At 33.9% G+C, this 21354-nt stretch overlaps 1 protein-coding gene across 2 annotated transcripts in view; it reads right to left on the bottom strand.

Moving 5' to 3' along the window:
• Window positions 1–1577: 1577 nt before the first annotated feature.
• PDCD10 (programmed cell death 10) overlaps window positions 1578–21354 on the bottom strand; it is a 46620-nt gene continuing 26843 nt past the window's right edge. Inside the window, exons 3-8 of one of the 2 annotated variants that reach the window (XM_080656603.1) lie at window positions 19338–19391; window positions 13040–13157; window positions 11622–11748; window positions 5779–5857; window positions 5530–5612; window positions 1578–2961 (exon numbers count right to left, since the gene is read on the bottom strand). In XM_080656603.1, coding sequence (XP_080512729.1) covers window positions 2880–2961; window positions 5530–5612; window positions 5779–5857; window positions 11622–11748; window positions 13040–13157; window positions 19338–19391 — 543 coding nt within the window. In that variant the 3' untranslated portion in view covers window positions 1578–2879. The remainder of the gene's footprint in view (window positions 2962–5529; window positions 5613–5778; window positions 5858–11621; window positions 11749–13039; window positions 13158–19337; window positions 19392–21354) is intronic. The other variant, XM_080656602.1, reaches the window with a different exon arrangement.

Here is a 21354-nt window from a genome sequence, read left to right as displayed (position 1 = left end):
GTCTCCCGTAGATTGTGATACCTGATGACACAGCATCACCAAAGTGGTATCCTAGAAATGCAAAATCTGAATCTAATGAGGAAACCCAAAATGAATAACATACTATTAAAAAGAGGGGTAGAGAGAACGAAGACTGTATTCTTCGGAAAGATGTCAAAGCTGTAAAAGACAAAGGGGACTATGGAAATTATCTAGAGTCAAGGAGATTCCAGGGAGGATAAATAAGCAATGTTAAAAAAAATGGTAAAATCTCAGTAATAGTTGAATCTGGGTAAAAGATGTATAGATGTTCTTTGTACTATTCTTATTTTTGCCAATTTTCTGCAAATTTAAAATCATTCCACGTGAGGTAGAAGAGGGCTTAGAGGGGATAAATGGTGATGGAAAAAATAAAATTATATATATGTATATATGTGCATATATACATATATATATGGATATTTTATAAAAAAGTCATTTCCATAAAAAGTTAAAAAAAATAGGAGGGATTGATATTGGGTTGCCAATCTCATGTCTTGCCTGATAAGGTTATTAAAATGCAATCATTAAAAAAAAACAACCCTACCATCTACGATTGTATCATTTTCTTTCAAGAAAGTGTGAGGAGGGGACATTTTGAACATCCAAAAAATAGCCATTATCACCAAAGAATGACCCTTTAAAACAAAATTTAGATTTATAAAAAAGCCGAAACCGGTTTGGCTCAGTGGGTAGAGCGTCGGCCTGCGGACTGAAGGGTCCAGGGTTCGATTCCGGTCAAGGGCATGTACCTTGGTTGCGGGCACATCCCCAGTGGGAGGTGTGCAGGAGGCAGCTGATCGATGTTTCTCTCTCATCGATGTTTCTAGCTCTCTATCCCTCTCCCTTCCTCTCTGTAAAATATCAATAAAATATATTAAAAAAAAAAAAAAAGACTTATCCTAATTTTTTTCACTTCCATGTGGATCAAGGAGAGCCTGTCAGCTTTGTGTTACAGACTCGATGTTCTAAACAAGGTCCATTTTTGCCAATGGATGAAGTACAGTTTGGTGAAAAGTGCATGGAGTCTGGAGATAAAAAAATGAATTCAACCCCTAGCTCCAGCTGGTACCAACTCCTGTAATCTAAGCTCTCTTTAGTTTCCTCAACTATAAGGCAGGTAGCTAAACCACAGGACTATTAAGAGAATTAATGTACTTAGAATAGTGCTTCACAAAGAGAAGGTGCTCGATGTCTCCTTGTCTTCCTTTCCTTGGGAGCCACCTTTCTGTTCTCTGGAAAAGTATCTGACCAGGGCCACATTGGCCTTTCCCCACCAAGATTACGTAAGAAACTGAGCTATCCCAAGAATAAGTCTCCTTTCTGGAGGTAAGTTTCATGAAAACCAAAGCCGGAGATATTGGACAGTGGAATAAAAAGATAGAAGAAGGCTTATGAAAACAGATGAGTTGTGGCACAGTAGCTAATTTGTTCTGTTAAGGAGGTAAAGACAACAGGAGGAAGTACTGGTTTATGTTAAAAAAGTCTGCTGATAAAAAAAAAGTTACATGTTTTCATATACTCAAATCTATTTTGAAAATGACCACCCATCTACTTCTAAGAGTAAATAATAGTTTTATGTAAAAAATAAATAGTATTAAGATAACCAATTCTATTTGTTTTACTGGCTTGGAAGAAAAAACACAAATCAATTCAATAAAATGTCCATAAATTATGAGATTTCATCCAGTAGTCTATTGTTTTGCTTCTTTCCATATATTTTCTGTTTGTATCTAACAGGACAATTTATTCCTTTTCTATTGCCAATGATAGTAGTTCTTTTAAAATCTTTTTGAAAAACAAGAAAAATTTAAAAAGTAACTAAATTCATTATAGCAAAAAAATTGTATTGCCAACAGAAATGTAGTTTAACATTTAAAATCTTTATAAAAAATAAACAAATTCTAATTTTTCCTTTATTTCATAACTGAAAAATGAAAATGCTCATTTACATGAATATTTGATACATAATTTCCTTAATACTTCTCTATGGTGAAATAAAACTATATATTAAAGAGAGTATATAATATTAACACTCATGACAATTTCAAACCAATGAGCATTGGTATAGCTTCAAATTACTATTAGTTGTGGCTATTTGGGGGGAAAAGGCGCAAAGCTTATTAGGGCCTAGCACACAAGAAATACTTAATTTTACACTGTCAGAGTTCAAAAAGTGGCATCATAACGTGAAAACACTATAAACTGACGACATCTCTCTCATATGTCTCTTAAAACAGGCTGGAAAAATAGTACCCTTTATATAAATAAAAAAATATTTCCATTGACTACTTTTTGCCCGGAGTGATTAAGGACAAAAAAAATAAAAATTCTTGCTGCTTAATTATCTGATAAACTGCTAATAAGCTCCCATTAAAAGTTCTTTAGATATTAACCCAAGTAATCTTGGTCTTATGGTTATATATTTATATATATCAATTTTTTCAAGTAAAGAAATGTTTAACAGATGTAAACTATTTATTGAATATTTGCCACCAAATATTGTTAAATACATTATCTTGCAGCATATCGCTTTCAAGTTAAAATGTCAGAAACAAACACCAATATTTACAATTCTTTTAAGGAATGTTATATAATGACACATTAAGGCGTAAATTCTTTTGGCTTATAATTCTTAAAAGAATGATAATAGCAAAAGTGATGCAAAATCTTCAGTGTGAGATTATGATTAAGCTACATTTTACAAAAATATGGTGTAAGATGGCAATAATCCCATTCAACATCCTGGATTAGATCCCTTCAGGAGGGACTGATAATTTATACAGTCAAACTTTAAAATTTACAGATAAAGGCAGTTCAACACTGCCACTGAGAAGTACATCTCTTAACATATACAACTTTCAGGCCACAGTTTTGAAGGTCTGAAGTATCAAGTTGGTTTGATGAATTAGTCGGTTGGCACTTATGAACACATTTATTGCCCTGTTCAAAGAAAAAAAAAGAACAAGCATTAATTTTATCCAAAAAATTCATTCTTTAAAAATATTTATACTAATTCCACCCAATAACAGTAGCAATGAAATCAACTTAGAAAAAAAAAAGAATGAGGAAGTACTGAGTATCATAAATTTTATTTCAGATTGGAATTGAATGGTACTCAATCATTTGAAACTATCTAGGAATTACTGCCCCCTAGTGGTTCTGGTTGGTAATTAGGTGTTGGTGGGCTGCTAATGATGGTTTCTGAACCACCAGGGTTCATCTATAGGTGGAACAAATAACTGATTCAAATGTAGTTTCCCGCTGAGGTTCATGGAATTTACCAAATTAAAATCTGCATTAAGTATTACACTCGGTCTCAAAATCTATATGGCAATGGGCATTATAAATACTTAAGAAAACCCTAATTACTTTCAAATATGATTCATCCCAATCTCTCATTCCTTCTTTCAAAAACAAATCTGAGAATTCTGAACTGCTTTTAGAATTAATCTACTTTTAAAATAAAATAATCATGCAATTTCAATATTTTGGAGTTGACAACATATATGTTCTTAAAAATTATGTTGTGCTGTACCACATTTCCTATCAGCCCACCCTCATGCAACTAGAAGACAGAGCTGATGCCCTTGTCCCACTGTGTGGCCTTATCAGGTTTTTGATTGCAGAGCTAAAGATTTTATCTTCATCTTAGACATTTATCAAAAAAGAGGGACCCCGAAGAATTAGTTGAATCAATGCAAATTCATCCCTCTATTGAAAGATGGCTCAAAGATCAGGCTGTTGTAATAACTTTCAGTTTGAGGAAACAGGTACAAAACTCATGGCACATTATTCATACACAACTAATTGTAATTTAAAGAAGCTGCTGAATGGAGAAAAAGTAGTGGCAGGAAGCCTAAATAATCTATATGCCTGTTTGAACTGTTAAAAAACTGAAAGTAAATCATTTCAGATTAATGAAAATTAGGCTCTAAATGAATTTCTATCTTTCAATGTGCTTTTTCCATGACACTTCTTAATTAGTTAGAAGCAGAAATAATGATCCCAACATGTAAATTATCCTTTTAATGTGTTTTCTGGTTATTTGGGCTTAGCAGAGATGAAGGAAAAACAGATGCAAGTTTATTTTCAGAACACACCTGCCAGCTTATTAAACTAAATCATGAAGGAGCATTTCCCCGAGACAACCTGAATAGTAATATGGAACAACAAAAAACCACTAATACTTTAGCTCAGCATTTTAAATTCATAATATAAATGTAAATATTTTGACCTATTTGAACTATAAAAGATAGCTTTAAAAATCAAGACCATTCTAATATACTATCTTACTATTTTTAAATTTTATTACAATAATATTGAATAATTTGGCACAGATATAGGGATTTTAAAACTTCTATAGGATAGCATGGTAGAGGTCATGCCAATTATAGCTGAAATAATCACTATTTTTCTAACTTTAAACACTTTGAAAATGGTTTTGTCAACAAAATCTTCTGAATTCTAGTTGATACAAAAATTCTCTATCAGGTTCAATGCCACAGAACACATGGCCTCTGCATCACCTATACATTTTATGTACATATATATAGGTAAGAACACATAAAATTTTTGGTTTTCTGGGGTGTTTAACAGCCAATTGTATATAAATTGAAAAATAATAAGCAATTTACCTTTTCAGTATACTTCCTATGAAAGTGTCTCTCCTGCCAGGACAATGAATCACAACCTTTGTAGCACTGTGAAGTCACCTAGCACACTTGTATAAAACTCTTAAATCCTGGTCCCACTCTAAGCCAACTGAATCAGAATCTCTGAAGGTGGGTGGAGCCAAGCACTAGGATTTTTAAAAACTGAACTCGGGAATCTAATGTGCAAATAGGACTAAGAACCACTGTTTTAACTTTAGTGCAGCAGCTCTCAACAGACCTACCATATCACTATCACCTGGGAACAACTTAGAAATAAATGCAAATTCTTGGATCCATCCTAGACAATAAGAAACTCTGGGTCAATTTGTGCTTTAACAAGCCCTCCAGGGGATTCTGATGCTACTAAAAATGTTGGGCCAAGAAGCCAAATCTCACCTTGTTTCTGTATGGACTGCAGGCTAAGAATTACGTTTATGTTTTTAAAAATGGTAAAATTAAGAAAAAATCAAAATAATATGTGATGAGTGACTGCAAATTTCAGTGTCTATAAATAAAGTTTTATTAGAACATGGCTCTAATGCCCACTTATTTCCATATTATCCATGGCTGCCTTTGCACTACAACAGTATAGGTGAGGTGGGCAATTGCAAAGAGCTCACCAAGTCACAATATTTGCTACCTGGCCCCTTTCCGAAAAAGGTCTGCCAACTCCGCCTGTCTTGGACTGGTATGGCTGGATTATCACCATTCACTCTGTATTTTTAAGTTAGTAGTTGGCAGACCTTTTTCTGACCTTGGTACTATAGTAAGAAGAATTTAATTTATATGGTTTTAGTATAATACAAACCATATAATTTAATTTTAAAAGAGAAGGATGATAAGTAAAAGTACTTACTTGCCATCTTTAAAATAGGTTTTCAGAGTATCACTGAAACTTTTGGAATACTTTACAAATTCTTTCTTTTGGTGTTCAAGTGCCTATAGACATCAAAAACAATTAAAAAATGCTAAATAAGAAAAGAGAAATGACAAAAGCCAAGTCAAAGATAGGAGGTTATTCCCAATAATCAAACCATCTTAGTATTTAATTCAATAAATTAACTAGGTGTAAACTAACATCTAGGATGGCTTCTAGTAAACTTACCCTGCGGTTCTGGTATTGGTATTTCTTGAAGACATTATTCACTGTATCAAGAAGTTCTTTTATTGCACTAGCAATATCCCTGTGAGTTAAGAAAAAAAGAATCTTCTTAAAATCAGTTACATTTGAAAGAAGTTTGTATATATCTTTTTAAAGAATCTTTATTGTTGAAAGCATTACACATGTCCCTTTTTTTTTTCCTGTATATGTCTTTTTAATAATTACTAACCACACTGTTAATTACCATATTAACACTATGTCAAGTGCAAACATCTGACTGGCTGACTGAGTGGGGGTTTTAGCATGTACCCTTCTGTGATCCTGACTTCTGCACTGCTGACCACACATTCCACATAAGTTTTCCCAAATTATTAGCATTCCTTTCAGTATTACTGATTTAAATTTAAAAGAATATGCCACTGCCTCTCATCTTTTTCCAGTTATAATTTTTCCTTTCTCTAATATAGCTGACTTTAAGTTACCATATACTGTTTTTGCTATCTCATGAACAATTATATGAAATTTTGCTATTACATATAACTCATTTCTATATTTACCAACACTCCCAGTTACATACCTAATAATTTGTTTTGAAATATTTCCTCCTCAGACATTTCTCTTCTCTTGAAACATTTACCTCCTTCTAACAACCACGTATCCCCCCTTCCAAACCTATATTTATGTATTTAAAGTATATAATTTTCTGGGAGAGACAGTATCAGATTATTTTCCTACCTTAACTTTTCCAGCAATCATCCTTCAGGTGTCCCCCAAAAGCTGTATACACACTTTACATGCTGATAACTCACTTAATTTTCACTCCTTTTCAAGTTTAACTGATTTGAAATAATGGGTGAAGCCAGACGAAGCTTTGAAAAAGAAAATTTATCCACTAGACTATTTTATGGGGATACATAAAAGATGAAGTTTACCGTACAAAACTGGCAACAGCTGACAAATTGAGGGTACACAAATACCGGAAAAAATGATTCTTGATGTTTGCGATTCCATTGCTTCATGTTATTAGCAGTGCCTGGACCAGAATGGTCATCAGTTTGAAAACAGTGTTGATAAAAAAAAATTTTAATCGTTTCTATAGATTCTTTTAAATTTTGAAAATGAACTGTATGTTAATAAACACTGACTTTATAATCATTCAAAGTGTGTATACACTTTTAGGGGACACCCTATCTATGCATCAATATCTCCTTCCCCTTAAAAAATGAGAAAGAGAAGAAATCTTTTTTTTTTTACTATCCTTCCTATTCATGTACCGTTTTTTTCTGAACTCTTCCTGTATTTTATATCTTTGCTCTTTTCAATTTTCATGTTCTAGCTTAAAGCAATCTTTCTTGGTCAAACTGAACTGAACATAATTCTGCATTTATAAGCAGTCTCATATTCTCTAAGGCAAGCCTTCTCTTTTTCACATCCATTCTCTTTGCTGTTCAAATGCAATCTAAGTGTGAAGATATGAATTAGTAAGATATACATCCAGACTATCCCAAATATAATTTTTTATTACTGACTTTTTAATCACAAATGTCAGATTTCAGTTATTTCATACCCATAACAATCTGCCTGCTTTGCTACTAAAGAAAAAAAAAGGTTCAGTGTGCAGATTGTCCAGCTTTCTGGACATGTGTGTGTTTCACAGCATATTTCCAGTAAATCAGCATATGGAAATTCTAAAACTTGTAAGTAGATAGGATTTTGGAATGAAGAAAGGTATTTTCGCCTATTCTAAAGTAGTAATAACATTTCAATAAATACTTACTTATTAAAGCCTGATGTCAAACATCAGCCTCAGGCTAAAACATTAAAACATTACATGTTCAAATAAAACAAAGAATTTTACATAGAAATGACATTTGTGGACTTGTTTTTTGCCTCTAGTTTAGTAAAAACAGTTTTAAGTTATACAACTGTTATTTCATTTGTAGTTTTAAGCAAGTTGAATCCTGCTGTATTGCTGTGATGGCTGTAAGTCCACCTATACTTAATAAAATGAAGTCACATGACCATCCTATTATGTGAGAAAAATTACAATTTCAACAAGTAAAAAATGTCAAATCTCTGCATATGGATGATTCTTTAAATTCACAATGAACCTATTTAAAACAAAATATAATGCAGCAGATTGCAGTGATCAGAGAGCTGTTTACACACAGCCATACTTTGTGATATACTTTAAAATTCTACAAAAAGAACAAAAACATACATTCAGTGCTAACCAACATGAACATACTTTCCATGTACAATGATAATAGCTGCATTCCATAGGTCAAAAGAACAGTTCTGAAATTGGCAGCTCCCTCCCTCACCCAAGAGCAAAAAAAAAAAGGGGGGGGGTAGGAGGGGATGGCAGAGAAGGGAAGGGAGGTTTTAGTAAACAGTACTCCATCCTACTAATAAATATTGGGAATCTGTGCTTTAGAAGAAAATGGAAAAAAAAAAAAAAAAAAAAGGGCACCAGGTGATTCTGCTGATAAACCTGGTTTGGAAGCCACTGTGTAGGAACTCAGAACCTAGAGCTAAGGTTTGATCTATTATTTGCCACAGAGCTTTATAGAGACCTAGGCTGTTTATCCTTAGGCCTGGCCTTCTCTAAAACAACCTACAGCAGTTTATGTTAAATATTATGTCATCTGTATGTTCATAGAACATTTTCATTTATGGAACCAAGGAAGCTAATTTATATTAGCGAATACCTGAGGACTTGGTTCCAACAGGAGAAAATCCCCGCAGGCATCTAGACATCTCTCTCTCTCTCTCTCTCTCTCTCTCTCTCTCTCTCTCTCTCTCACACACACACACACACACACACACTCACACACACACACACAAAACATACAATACTTCAATTAAATAAAGAACTAGGGAAAACCTGATGGTAAAAGAACTACAGTATAATTATATGCTGAGTTAATGGTTTCTATGATAAGGGACACAGAGTATTTGCAGCTATTAAGAGGGGCAACTTTGGGGAAACATAATACTGAGAGGACAACAGGCATCAAATGAAATATAAACATACATCCTATCAAAAAATTGTACAGAATAATACAGTTTCTAATCATATCACCCTAATTTGTGTATGTTTATGCAAACACTCTATAGGAAGGAAATTCCTATGCTGTATGTTTGCTCTAGACAGGTCAGCTCTGGAAAAGCTAATTTGAAGCTATCATGGAAACCAAACCCTGGCGAATATTTTGCCTATGAATATGCAAATGCAGATTATAATGAGTAAATAAATAAATGCATAGCGTTCTGGTCTATTAAATCACAAGTCTCAACTAGTCATCCATTAATTGGAATGTGTAAGACTTTTAAAAGAATCCCATGAATTAATTTTATAAAATATTTGCATAAGCTCAAATGTAATCAAACAGAAACATTCACTAATCAAAAGTACTTTAAAATATTTGTTTGCTGGATCATTTAATCAACTCCATAGAGAGAAATTGAAATAAACAAACCTTACTTTACAATGCCAGTATGTGTTGTCAGTAGATGCTATTTCTTCCAATTCTCACAACTATTACCCTCATCTTCACAGGCAGAAACAAGAAATATAGAATCTAAGCACCTTATCCAAGGTCACACAGCTAAATATTGAAGTGGAGACTCAAACCTAATTCTGCTAACACATACAAAATTATCTGGATATTTATTAGCTGACAGGATGTTCTTTCTACTCTGGTATAACAACATGTACAGTACTTGGTATAGTAGGTATTTGATACATACTTACTGAAAAATACTGCTAAAATAAATGATAAGGAGCATAACTACCTTAAATATGAGAAAGTAAAATATTTGAAAGAAAGGTAGTTAAGTGCACAATATGTGTGGCCTAAAGGATAAACCATTATTTTCATGTTGCTAAATAATTGGTTAAACAATGTAACAGTGGTAATAGCATATCAAAATCTATATCTTTTTTTCTATCTACCTATCAGATCAGTAACACAAATAATTGCAGTGTTAGCTATGTATGCTAATTTATACATTGTTGAATATTAGTCTCAGAAATAAAACATATTATCAACAAACATTCCATGGCAAATTATCTCTAAAATGTTTAAAATATAAATTTTAATTGCCAATGATATTAATTCAGTTGTGCAGAGTACTCTCCAGAATTGAAATATTACTATTGTTCCGTACATGAGAGACAAGACCCCTAATTCAGTTTCTGTCAATGACTATGGACAAGAGTCTTAGGCTCTTGACCTCAACATCCTTATGATTAAAATGGAGCTGCTAATAAAGTGGTTTTCCAATTGTATCTCTCTAGGGCGAGACTGGGTTTAACACAGATGCTTCAGGAACTCCACAGGGGGAGAGAGGCAGTCAAAATAGCAGGATAAGGACTCCGGGTCAGTCACTTCTATCCTGGCTACAATGACAACACTGTTCTCCCTCTGACCTACTGGCATTCTGTATAAGATGTCCTTTATCAAACTTCTTCCAAACAACAGAAACTTTTCATTCAATTACCAAATTAGATCAACACTATGAATCTATGATAGGAAGCAGCAGAGAAGACCCTAGAGTCAGTCTACTTGGTTTCAAACCAGGCTCTCCCATCTTACCAGCTCTGTGAACTTGGGAAAGTTATTTAATTTCTGATGCCTCAATTTCCTCATCTATTACAGGGATTTGTAGTAAGTTAATATATTATAAGTACTTTAAAAAGTGCTTAGCATGTAAGTTCTATATAAGTGAATAATATTATTAAGGTAATATTGATTCTATAAACCTCTACTTGAATGACCTGAAGCAAAATTTGCTGAAAATATTAAGAAGGTCAAATCTTCATAGAAGTGCAGTACACATCACCAAAACAATTTTAAACTTATTAGAAAATTGTAGAAATAAGTTTTTTAAACAGCTGTGTTTGAGATCACTGACAATTTATCCTTACATGGACAAAACATATTTACTTTACACCAAATTAAAAATCCACAAACAGTTGATTATCTTCCTTCTTCATATATTAAAAATAGTTTAAGGAAGTTGGGGCTTCTTAATAATGGCAAAATGTTTACCTTAGGGTTTGTATCCCATTGCACAGATTTTGGCTAGTCAATGAAGCCTTTATCATACATTCCGGTCCTCGATTAGAAGACTGAAGCGAGGGACATTCATTGATAGCTGGGTTGGGCACCCATCATGTACATTTTCTAAATGGGACATACTTTTCCCTCTCTACCACTCATAATAGGTGCCCAAACTAGTTAAAATAGCATTTTGCAATGTAAATTACAAAGAATACGATTTCTGAGAAATGAATGTTAATATTTATTCCAAGTGAGCCTTCCTAAGTTCTTCAACAATATGAAATTTCATGCAATCATTAAATCTTTCCTTACTAGCAATTTCTAGCTATGATTTCACCAAAAGGTTAACAGCATGACTGCAATTATTCCAAGATTTCTGTTTTTTATCCACAAAGTGTACATGACTTGTCCTAATGACTTGTGCCATTTCTGAAATAAAAATAATGGTATCCTTTGTTATCAAGCCGTTTAATTTATCCAAAACTTCTTCATTCACTTTAATATGACATTTAATTTTTCCATGTTTTATGTAGTTTAAACTATATTCCAATTTATGTGCATTTCATTGTTTTAAAATTAAACACTAAACAAATGTTACTGTATTCTGAAGTAAAATGCCACAGCTTAGAAGTTAATAAAGATGTAGCATTTAAAAACTCCAAATTTATTTCAAATTAATATTTTAATTTAACATTTATGTCATACTAAAATGAAATATCTAGAATGAGAGGTTCCTATGAAGTGCTTGAGAAAAGAATAAAACAAGAAGTTGCTTACTTGATTGTCTGCAGAAACCTCACCCTGTCATTGATCTCATCTGGGATCTTACTGAGAATCTGTTTAAGTGCTCGTGCCTTTTCATTTAGGTCCTGGAATTCTGGCTCTGGTCGTTCAATCATATACTCTGATAAAATAAATGCATAATAAAAAGCATCAGGCAACTCCCTGTCCAATGCAAGTCTACAAATTCCCAATGTTGGTCAAGAGGGTGAGGGAGGGGAATAGAAAGGCCAGATAACCAGGAAAGACAAGGTTGCAAAAGCAGAAATTTGTTAAGAGTTCAACTTAGTTTGGTAATAACAGGGCTCCTACGAAGTAAGATAACAGAAGATGAAAGACTAAACACTTTCAATTTGGGATAAATAGGAAGCCCATGAAATAAAAATAAATAAATAAAATGAAAAGGGAGTCTTAATCAAATTGATCAAGCCTCTGAAGCTACATTTCTCAAGAAAACCTTAATGACGTTCATGACAAACACGATGGCAATATTTACCTGCCAATGGGAAAGATGAGCTTAACAAAAATCTCTATATTGAATATACAATGGCTCATTATACCAAAACCCAAACAACCTACTAAAGTCTTCAGCATGTTCTTGAAATCTCACTTAAAAAACACACACCAAAAAACACTACCAAAAATTCAACACAAGGGTTGGATCACAGAAGAGCAACCTTAGGAAGGAAGTTTAATCAGACCTGGTAGAGGCAAAAACATTACTAGTAGATTCATTGTAGACTTTGGAAACATTACAACCCTACCAATCAATACAACCTGGCCTCAGAGACTGGAAATGCGTAAATTTACAATAATGATGAGGACTTTCTTATAAATTATGGAATCAGTTAAAATAATTCCTTTTTTTTCTCCCTCAATAAAGATGGGAAATTCTACTTCTATTTTTTCTTAATTAGTGGGAAAATGGGTACTAAATTTAAGTGAAACCCATTTCTAATTATTTAAAAAAGCAAAAAATGAGAAAGAATGGTTATTATATTGTCCTCTCACATCTGTGGTTGAATGAAACACTAAAGTTCAAAAAAACTGTCATTAATTCAAACTGCTAATTCAAGTTAACACAAAATTAAAAAAACCATTCCACACAGTTTATCTTTTGGCAAAACCAGAACTTATCCAACATATTCACGGGGGAAAAAGTTAAAGTGTACAACATAAACAAACACTTTACTTCAAGCAATTAAATCTGAATCGGACAAATATAAAACCGAAAGAACTACTTTTCTAATTTATAACCCCCCCCACTCCAATATTATCACAATAATAATAACAAGAAAAAGAAGAGGAGGAGGAGAGGGGAAAGGGGAGCTAGAACCTTTTGTCAAGCAATAAAGATTTGGAAGAAGTGCTTTTCAACAACTGTAAGAAAACTAAACAAGACTCTTTCTGATTACCTTCTACATCATCAGCTGCCATTCGAAGAAGCGATTCTGTGAAGTTAACTTCTACACTTTTTTTCTCTAAAATTTTCATTATGATGTCTTGTGTGAGTCCTGGATTTTCTTTTTCAGCCTATAAGAAAGAGAAAACTAGTTTTGAAATGTAGAAATGAAATCAGAATTTTAAAACCAAAATTTAAATGTTTAGAAGATTTGGGAACTTAAGACGGATGAACCTAGAAAGGCAGAAATCTTTGTAAAGCAGGTGTGGTGATGGTATCACTTCTGTTTGATAAAACTTAAACATAAATAACTTTTTATTACAGGCAATGTCTATTTTCCATTTGAACATAAAGTACTTAACATTTCCTACTTCTCCTTTACATTCTCCTGAAATCAAACTAATAACAAAGATAGAAATACTAGTAAACATTTATATTTTGGTAATCCATCAATTACTTTTTTTAGAAGCTAAAATAGACTAAGGATTTTTAGATTTTTTTCATTAGGTAATCTTTCAACTTGAGGATCTAGCAATTAATTACTCATCTTACCAGTATTTTACAGATTCTCTGCATTTAAATTAATGTCAGGAATACCAAAAATAAAACAGGATTACTTTTGCAAGTTTTCTTAAAGATATATAATCCCTTAAATACTTTCCCATACAATGATTTTCACTTTCTGTTTTATTTTTGTAGCAAGACTATTACCTTCACTAGTTTTCAGAACATTATTAATCCTTTTACTACCCTGAGCTTGTTTCACTAATGAGTTTTTGCAATGGTTCTATGTTACTCCCCAGGGCACTAAAATCGTCTAGTCATTTCAGTACTGAGCATAAAGAGTTCTGAGTTAACCAAAGTTAATTTTCAAGATTTGGTAAATTTCCCCAGTAATTTTATCCAATTTTTAATTGTTCTAAATTTTATAATCACATTATACGTTTGTTTCTTTTAGGATGACTGCCAATTTTAATCATTATGCTGATGATACCCCATCTTTCTTGCCCTGATATTAAATAGAAAATAGAAACAATTTACGATCTTAACCATATGGCGACCTATTTGTTTTCTTATATGTCAAGCACATTTAATCTCTGCCTTTTCAATTCTACTCTGGTATCACTGCAGATCCAGCTTTCTTCTGCTCCTATTGCTCTCTCCATTATGACATCTTGTTTCTTGTTAGATTTCAGTACAAAAAACTAAAATGCTATGGAATTAAATGGGAAAAGAAAATACACACATTTATTTCAATCCTGAGATCACTTAGTCAAATGATCCTCAGGAAAGTCATTTTGATATATAATTAATAACAATAAAGTGTGTCTTACTGAATTCCATTTTTGTTGTTGTTAATCCTCACTTGAGGATATTTTTCATTGATTTTTAGGGAGAGTGGAAGAGAGAGGGAAAGACAGACAGAAACATTGATGTGAGGGAAACACATCGACTGGTTGCCTCCTGCCCTAGCCCTGTCCAGGGCAGGGGCAGGGGAAGAGCCTGCAACCAAGGTACGTGCTCTTGAGCGGAATCAAATCTGGATCCTTTGGTCCGAAGGCCTATGCTCTATTCACTGAGCCAAACTGGCTAGAGCTGAATTCTATTTCGTTTAACTGTAGTCCCCCATTACTCAGGGGGGATATGTTCCAAGACTCCCAGCAGATGCCTGAAACCATGGATAGTACCAAACCCTATACAGACAGATGCTCTTCAACTTATGACAAAGTTATGATCCTATAAGCCCATCACAAATTGAAAATATCCTAACTTGAAAGTGCATTTTATACACCTAACCAACTGAACATCACAGCTTAGCCAAGTCTACCCATACTCAGAACACAGTATCTAAAAAATGCTGATAACACAGTACACTGTAGGTATTGGTTGTTTACTCTCATGATGGAGTGCCTGACTGGGAGCTGCGGTTCAATGCCACTGCCCAGCATCATGAGAATATTGTACCGCATATTGCTAGCCCAGGAAAAGATCAGAGTTCAAAATTTAGTGACCCACAAATTTAGTGACTTTTTAACCTAACTAAATAAACACTTACCATGCACTGTGGCTGTAACTTTTGCAGTTTGAGATGGGACAGCAAAATTTGCACAAATTTCTTTTTCTTTCTTCACAATTTCATGAATAGAAGATTTGTTCTTACCGTTGACCTTAGCAACCTGGACATATACTTTTTATTTTATTTTCTTTTTAAGTCAAAAACTTTCACCTTTTCACTTAAAGGAAGCATATTGTGGCTTTTCTTTTGGCATATCCCAATTGCCAGTATAACTGTTTTTGAGCTTTGTGGCCATTATTAAGTAAAATAAGGGCTACTTAAACACAACTACAATACCATGAAAGATTGATGTGTCACTGAGAAAGCAACTAAATGTCTAACCAGGGAGCACATACAGCATAGAGACACTGGACAAAGGGATAATTCAAGTCCTGGGTGGGACTGAGCAGTATAGTGTGAAATTTCATCCCAATACCCATAATGGAACAAAATTTAAAACCTAAGAACTTATTATTTCTGAAATTTTAAAACTTATAAATTTAAAATCAAACCATATATTTATAATTTAAAAATTATAAAACTTATTTTTTCTGGAATTTTCCATTTAATGTTTTTGAACCACAATTAAAACAGGTAACTAAAGTGTAACTGTGGATAAGGGGGGACCACTGTATAATCTGTTTTGATTTTCCTTCCACAGATTTATTTAAGGTATTATCTATTTAATTAAAAGAAAACAAGAGTTGTCTTTAAAAGAAAAGCTATACAATACAGTATAAACTTTATGAATTTGGTGAACTGACAAAAATTACATGTACGACACTATTTAAATAGGCCAGTATTTGATAACTGGTTTATCTTTCCTAAGTAGCACTGAATTATCATAACACATTATTTTGGGAAGCAGGGGGGCATTCTCTATATGCTTCCAGACAATGCCTGCAGAAAACAATCTCTCTGATTAAGTTATAATAAGGTGCTGAAAAAATCAAATGCTGAAAGCCTGACAACAAAGTTTGCAATATCAAGTTGGTCTGGGGCCCTAACATGCCAAAGCTGAAACTTACAGAAATCTCGCAGAGGTCCCTAATGTTCTAAAGTCAGTGTTCCTAGTGCCAAAAGAAATACCTAACGGTACTGTGTATTACATAGTCAGGTTCAAACAACTTAATAAATACTGAAAGCCTAAAAACTTAGTAGCCTTTAAAAAATACACAAATTGATAGAAAAGTACTTAATTTCATTCTTCAAATAACTATAGTTACTTATTTTAATGAGATCTGTACACCCTGCTGGGCACTGCACAGTATCTCAAATGTTGGAATTAGATTGGACACTACCCTCATTTCCTGTTGTACATTGATTTCCTTATCGTACTTGCTTTTTATCACAGCAATGGCCAAAGTCCAGCTGACAAAGACATGACATAACTGAAAGGAATGTAATTCAATCAAATACGTTGAAACAGGAAACTACTGCAAGCTAGTAGTTCAGTGTCAACCAGATGTTGAATATCACTGTGTTTCTTTAAAATTTTTAAATATCTCATGACACCCAAGATATTTGCTATGGGGTCCCTTGGTGCCCTGGCACATAGTTTGAGAATAGTTGCCTTAGAATCTTCTGTCTGAACTCTTACTTAGGCAGTTCAGACAGAACTTTACTTATTTAAAAAGCCTTACATTTATCTGATGACTCTGACAAAATAAATAGATCTACTGTTAAATCAGAGACTATATATCTACAGGTTTCTACCCTCCCCCCCAAAAAAACCTTCAACTCTATGAGTATACAATTTTTATGAAGAATCCAACTGTAAGAAAAAACTGTCCCCAAGGGCAGTAATATCCAATCTGTGAATCAGTGATTCTCAACAGCACAATCTATCAGAACTTCTAGAGGGGAAAGGAATCAAAAGCAGAATATATATTTACTAAAGTTATTTTTTTCCCCAATAACAAAAACAGGTATTAAAGCTCGACAAATATAACTGTTGTTATGGACCCAGAACTGGAAATATGCATTTAAATATATATAAACACAAAAATCTTTATCTTTCCAATGGATGCCTTCCTTTAATTTCATTTGAAATTTAACATATTAAATGTGATAATTAAGAATAAATAAATGCAAAACTGACTAATGTTTTCCTGCAAAATAACTTTCACTATCCCCAGTTAAGAATCCATGCCATGGAGAGCAAAATTTACCCATGTATCAAACCAGATCTACCATAGCCACACACTTTAAACAAACTGCTTTTTACTTGTACTTCAGTGTTAAAACATCAGCTTATATATAAAGATTACAAAAAAAAAAGCGCTTCATAAAATTCATTACTTTATCTCTTTTATGAATGTCATTTAGTATACCATCTACTGCTTCTGACAGGGTCTTCATTACCAAAATACACAGGAGAAATACTCTGTTCTAGGTATCAGAAAAGCTGAAAAACGGACTTTTGCCTAATCCAGTGGTTGGCAAACAGCGGCTTGCGAGCCACATGCATCTCGCGAGCAGCGGTTTGCCACTCTGTTGACTAATGAGTTTGCCGACCACTGGCCTAACCAATACTACATTGTGCAACCTATCATTTTTCCTTCTTTTCTTTAGTTACAAACATGCTTAAAATAGTTGCCATTAAGCCTCCCTAATTCCATTTAAAATCACACTAATAAGGAAAGAAGGAAGGAAAAAAAGAAAAGATAATGGCATTGATTTGTTGATTCTCTTTATTAACCCAATGATTTGGCATGGATATGCTTTAAAGAAGCTAGTATGAATGTGTACTCAGACACTACATTTTATAGAATATTAAACACATCTAAATAATTCTAATCCAACATATGTAATGTGAAAAGAGAGATGCCAAGTGACATTATCTATGCCAGTGGTAGGCAAACTGCGGCTCGCAAGCCACGGTTTGCCGCTCTGTTGACTAATGCGTTTGCCAACCACTGGCCTAGACTCTCAATTCTAATAATTACAGGCTGTTGTTGTTCCTTGTGATTAAGCCCCTTCTATGCTTTCAGTTAAGACTGGAGGTATAAGCTAATCCTTGCCATAAAAATATCGGATGGATTTATAATTTCAACTCCAATGAATCTCAACTATAAATTTATTCTTGATTTAAGGATTAAAATACTTTACCTAAAACATAAGTTGTTTTAGCTATCGATAGGAACAAACACACAAAAAGTAAATAAAAATTAAAGTTTGAGAGACCCTGATAATATATTTTGGGGAATGGGGATAAAGTTTTATATGCAAGAATGCACCCAACATGTAAAGTAGGGCCATCCAATAAAAATATAATGCAAGAAACAAATATAAGCCCCTGTAATTTTAAATTTTCTAGTAGCCATATTAAAGAAGTTTTTTAAAAAAATGTAATTATTTTAAGCCCTGGCCGGTTTGGCTCAGTGGATAGAGCATCGTCCTGCAGACTGAAGGGTCCCAGGTTCAATTCCTATCAAGAGCACATGCCCAGGTTGTGGGCTCGATTCCCAGTAAGGGGCATACAGGAGGCAGCTGATCAATGACTCTCTCATCATTGATGTTTCTATCTCTCTCCCTCTCCCTTCCTCTCTGGAACCAATAAAAATGTATTTAAAAAATATAAAAAAATGTAAATATCTTAAGAGTACATCTAAAACATTCATTTCAACATGTAATCAATATAAATTACTTAGTACTGAGTTATTTTACATCCTTTATTTTGTACTGTCTTCGAAATCTGGCATGTGTTTCGTATGTGCAGTACAATTAAATTGGAACTAGCCATATTTTAAGTCCTCAACAGTGACAGATGGCTAGTGATTATCAATTGAAAATCTCAGGTCTAGAAACAACAGACAAATTCATGCTGAGTGACTTAGCTGTATATTCTCAAAGTGTACTTAATCTGATGTATACACAGGTCTTATTTCACGCTCAAAACATTGTTTTATACTTACGTTCTAAAATTAAATAATATGAACCTTTTTGAGTTACAATTTTATAAAAGGTTTTAACAAGTCAAATAAAAAATAATTTAAAAATCGACTTCAAAGTTAAAGAGAGAATACTCCAAAGTCAGTTTCAAAAGCACCAAGTGAAAGGATAAATTTTCAGGAAAGAACACTTGTTTCAGCTCACTTTTTGGAAGTGTATTAATCTTTACAGAGTACACCAAAACAGGCACAAGATAGTTAAAAGGGTTGTCACTAAGAAAATAACCTGGCAATTATCAGCTGGTATTTAGATTTAGTGTAACATACATTCTAATAATCACAATAAGTTACTTGTGCCTCACCTTAATGAAAGCTGCTCTCAGTGTCTGAGCTGCAGACAGATTTACTCGTTCTAGCTGCAATAAAAATTTTAAATCAAAATTAATATCAATTTTCTTAGAAAAAGCAACATTGATATTCCATTCTATAGTAAGCACATTGATACACACACCATTCAACTAACAAAAGTATTTGCTAATTAACCCTAAATCACCAAATCAGAGAATTATCTAAAAACTTTCATTAGAAACCATGAAAAATTAAGCTATGTATATCAGTTCTTTATTCCTTTTTTAAAAAAATAAGAAACACTGTACTTTATTTATTTTAAGCAAAAGCAGTTTATTGAGAGATAGACAGAATCCCATTAGCAGGGAGGAAAGGAGCCCAAGTGGATTGCTCAGAAACACAGTACTTTAAAGATAGATTTATTTTAAGATTAGCACAGACTATAAAATAATATAAATCCCTATAGAAAGAATAAACACTTTTGTGTGTGTCTACTGAATATAAAATGACCAATACAAAGAAAACATTTGCTACTTAAGATTCTTTGTATTTACCACCATACTCCTTCTTAATTACTTTTCAATCCCCTTAGCCGAGGATTAAGCTGAGATTAGTCTATTTTATTAATTAGCAAATAGTGCAGATAAAAGGTTTGTTTGACACTCAAATTGAAGACTGTGGATCATCCGGGATTTCAGAGATGTATATATCTGTCCTGTATTTTATCAGGATTAAAAAAGATTTACCTAAAATACTAAATCAATCCAAATGCTTTTAATTTTTATGTCAAATACTAAAGGCCCAGTGCATGAATTCGTGCATTGGTGGGGTCTGGCCCATCCACCCCAATCGGGGCTGACTGGGGTTGAGCTGGCTGTGAGGAGGGGCCGTGGGCCGGCTGGCCCCACCCCACTGGTTGAACTCCCAGTGGAAGGGACAATTTGCATATTAGCCTTTTATTATATAGGATGTAAGGTTTATAATTTTGAAAGATAAAATGACCATATTAGAAACTTTATACAATTCACTTTCTGTGAGCCAAAGAAGGTATCCTATATAATAAAGAGGAACCCTCACAAGATGGCTGCCTATGACCAGGTAGGCAGGGCGACTAGTGAGGGACAACCAAACAACTGAATAAGCTGGCTGCGTGGGGCGACCAGGCTGGTGGGGGGCAGGGAGGACGTGAGGGGCGACCAGGCCAGCAGGGGGGGGGGGGCAGTCGGGGGCGAGCAGGCCAGCAGGTGGGGGGCAGTGGGGGGTGATTAGGCTGGCATGGGGGTGACCAGGCCGGCAGAGGGGTCTACCAGGCCGGCAGGGGGGGCAGTAAGGGGTGACCAGGCAGGTGAGCAATTAGGAGCCAGCAGTCCAGGATTGTGAGACGGACATCCCCCAATGGGGTCCCAGATTGGAGAGGGTGCAGGCTGGGCTGAGGGGACTCCCCCCAAGCCCATGCATGAATTTCATGCACCGGGCCTCTAGTACAAATTTTATAAAAAACAAAAACACCTCTTTGTTGAAGAGTTAACTGCCAGGCTTAAAATCAACTATTTTCAGTTAAATTCAGATTTCTTTAGTCCCTAAGAATTAGGCCAGTTAACTCAATAAAACTCTAAGTATTAGTTTTTATTTGGGACAGTATTAAATGTTCAAAAGCATTCTAAACTTTATAAATTTCTATGCAAATAGAAAATTTCTACAGAAAACTTATTAACCTATTATGCAATAAATATTCCTTTCAACCTCAAGGCAATGAAAATGTAGGTATTCCTTTATAAATGGCATACAGGATGGGGCAAAACTAGGTTTACAGTTGTGAGTACTGGAAATAGTTTATTCTTGTATTATTATTTATTGTATTTTTCCATACAAATGACTGTAAACCTACTTTTGACCTACCCTACACACACACACACACACACACACACACACACACACACACACACACACACAAAATCTCCAACACCACTTTATCTCCAAAAATTAAAAGTGCAGTATTTAACTTAGCTTCTTACATATCTTACAAAATGT

This window comes from Plecotus auritus, assembly GCF_963455305.1.
Source record: "Plecotus auritus genome assembly, chromosome: 2".
Lineage (NCBI taxonomy): Eukaryota > Metazoa > Chordata > Mammalia > Chiroptera > Vespertilionidae > Plecotus > Plecotus auritus.
Note: the sequence above shows the minus strand (reverse complement) of the source record. Positions and strands in the feature narration are given on the sequence as shown.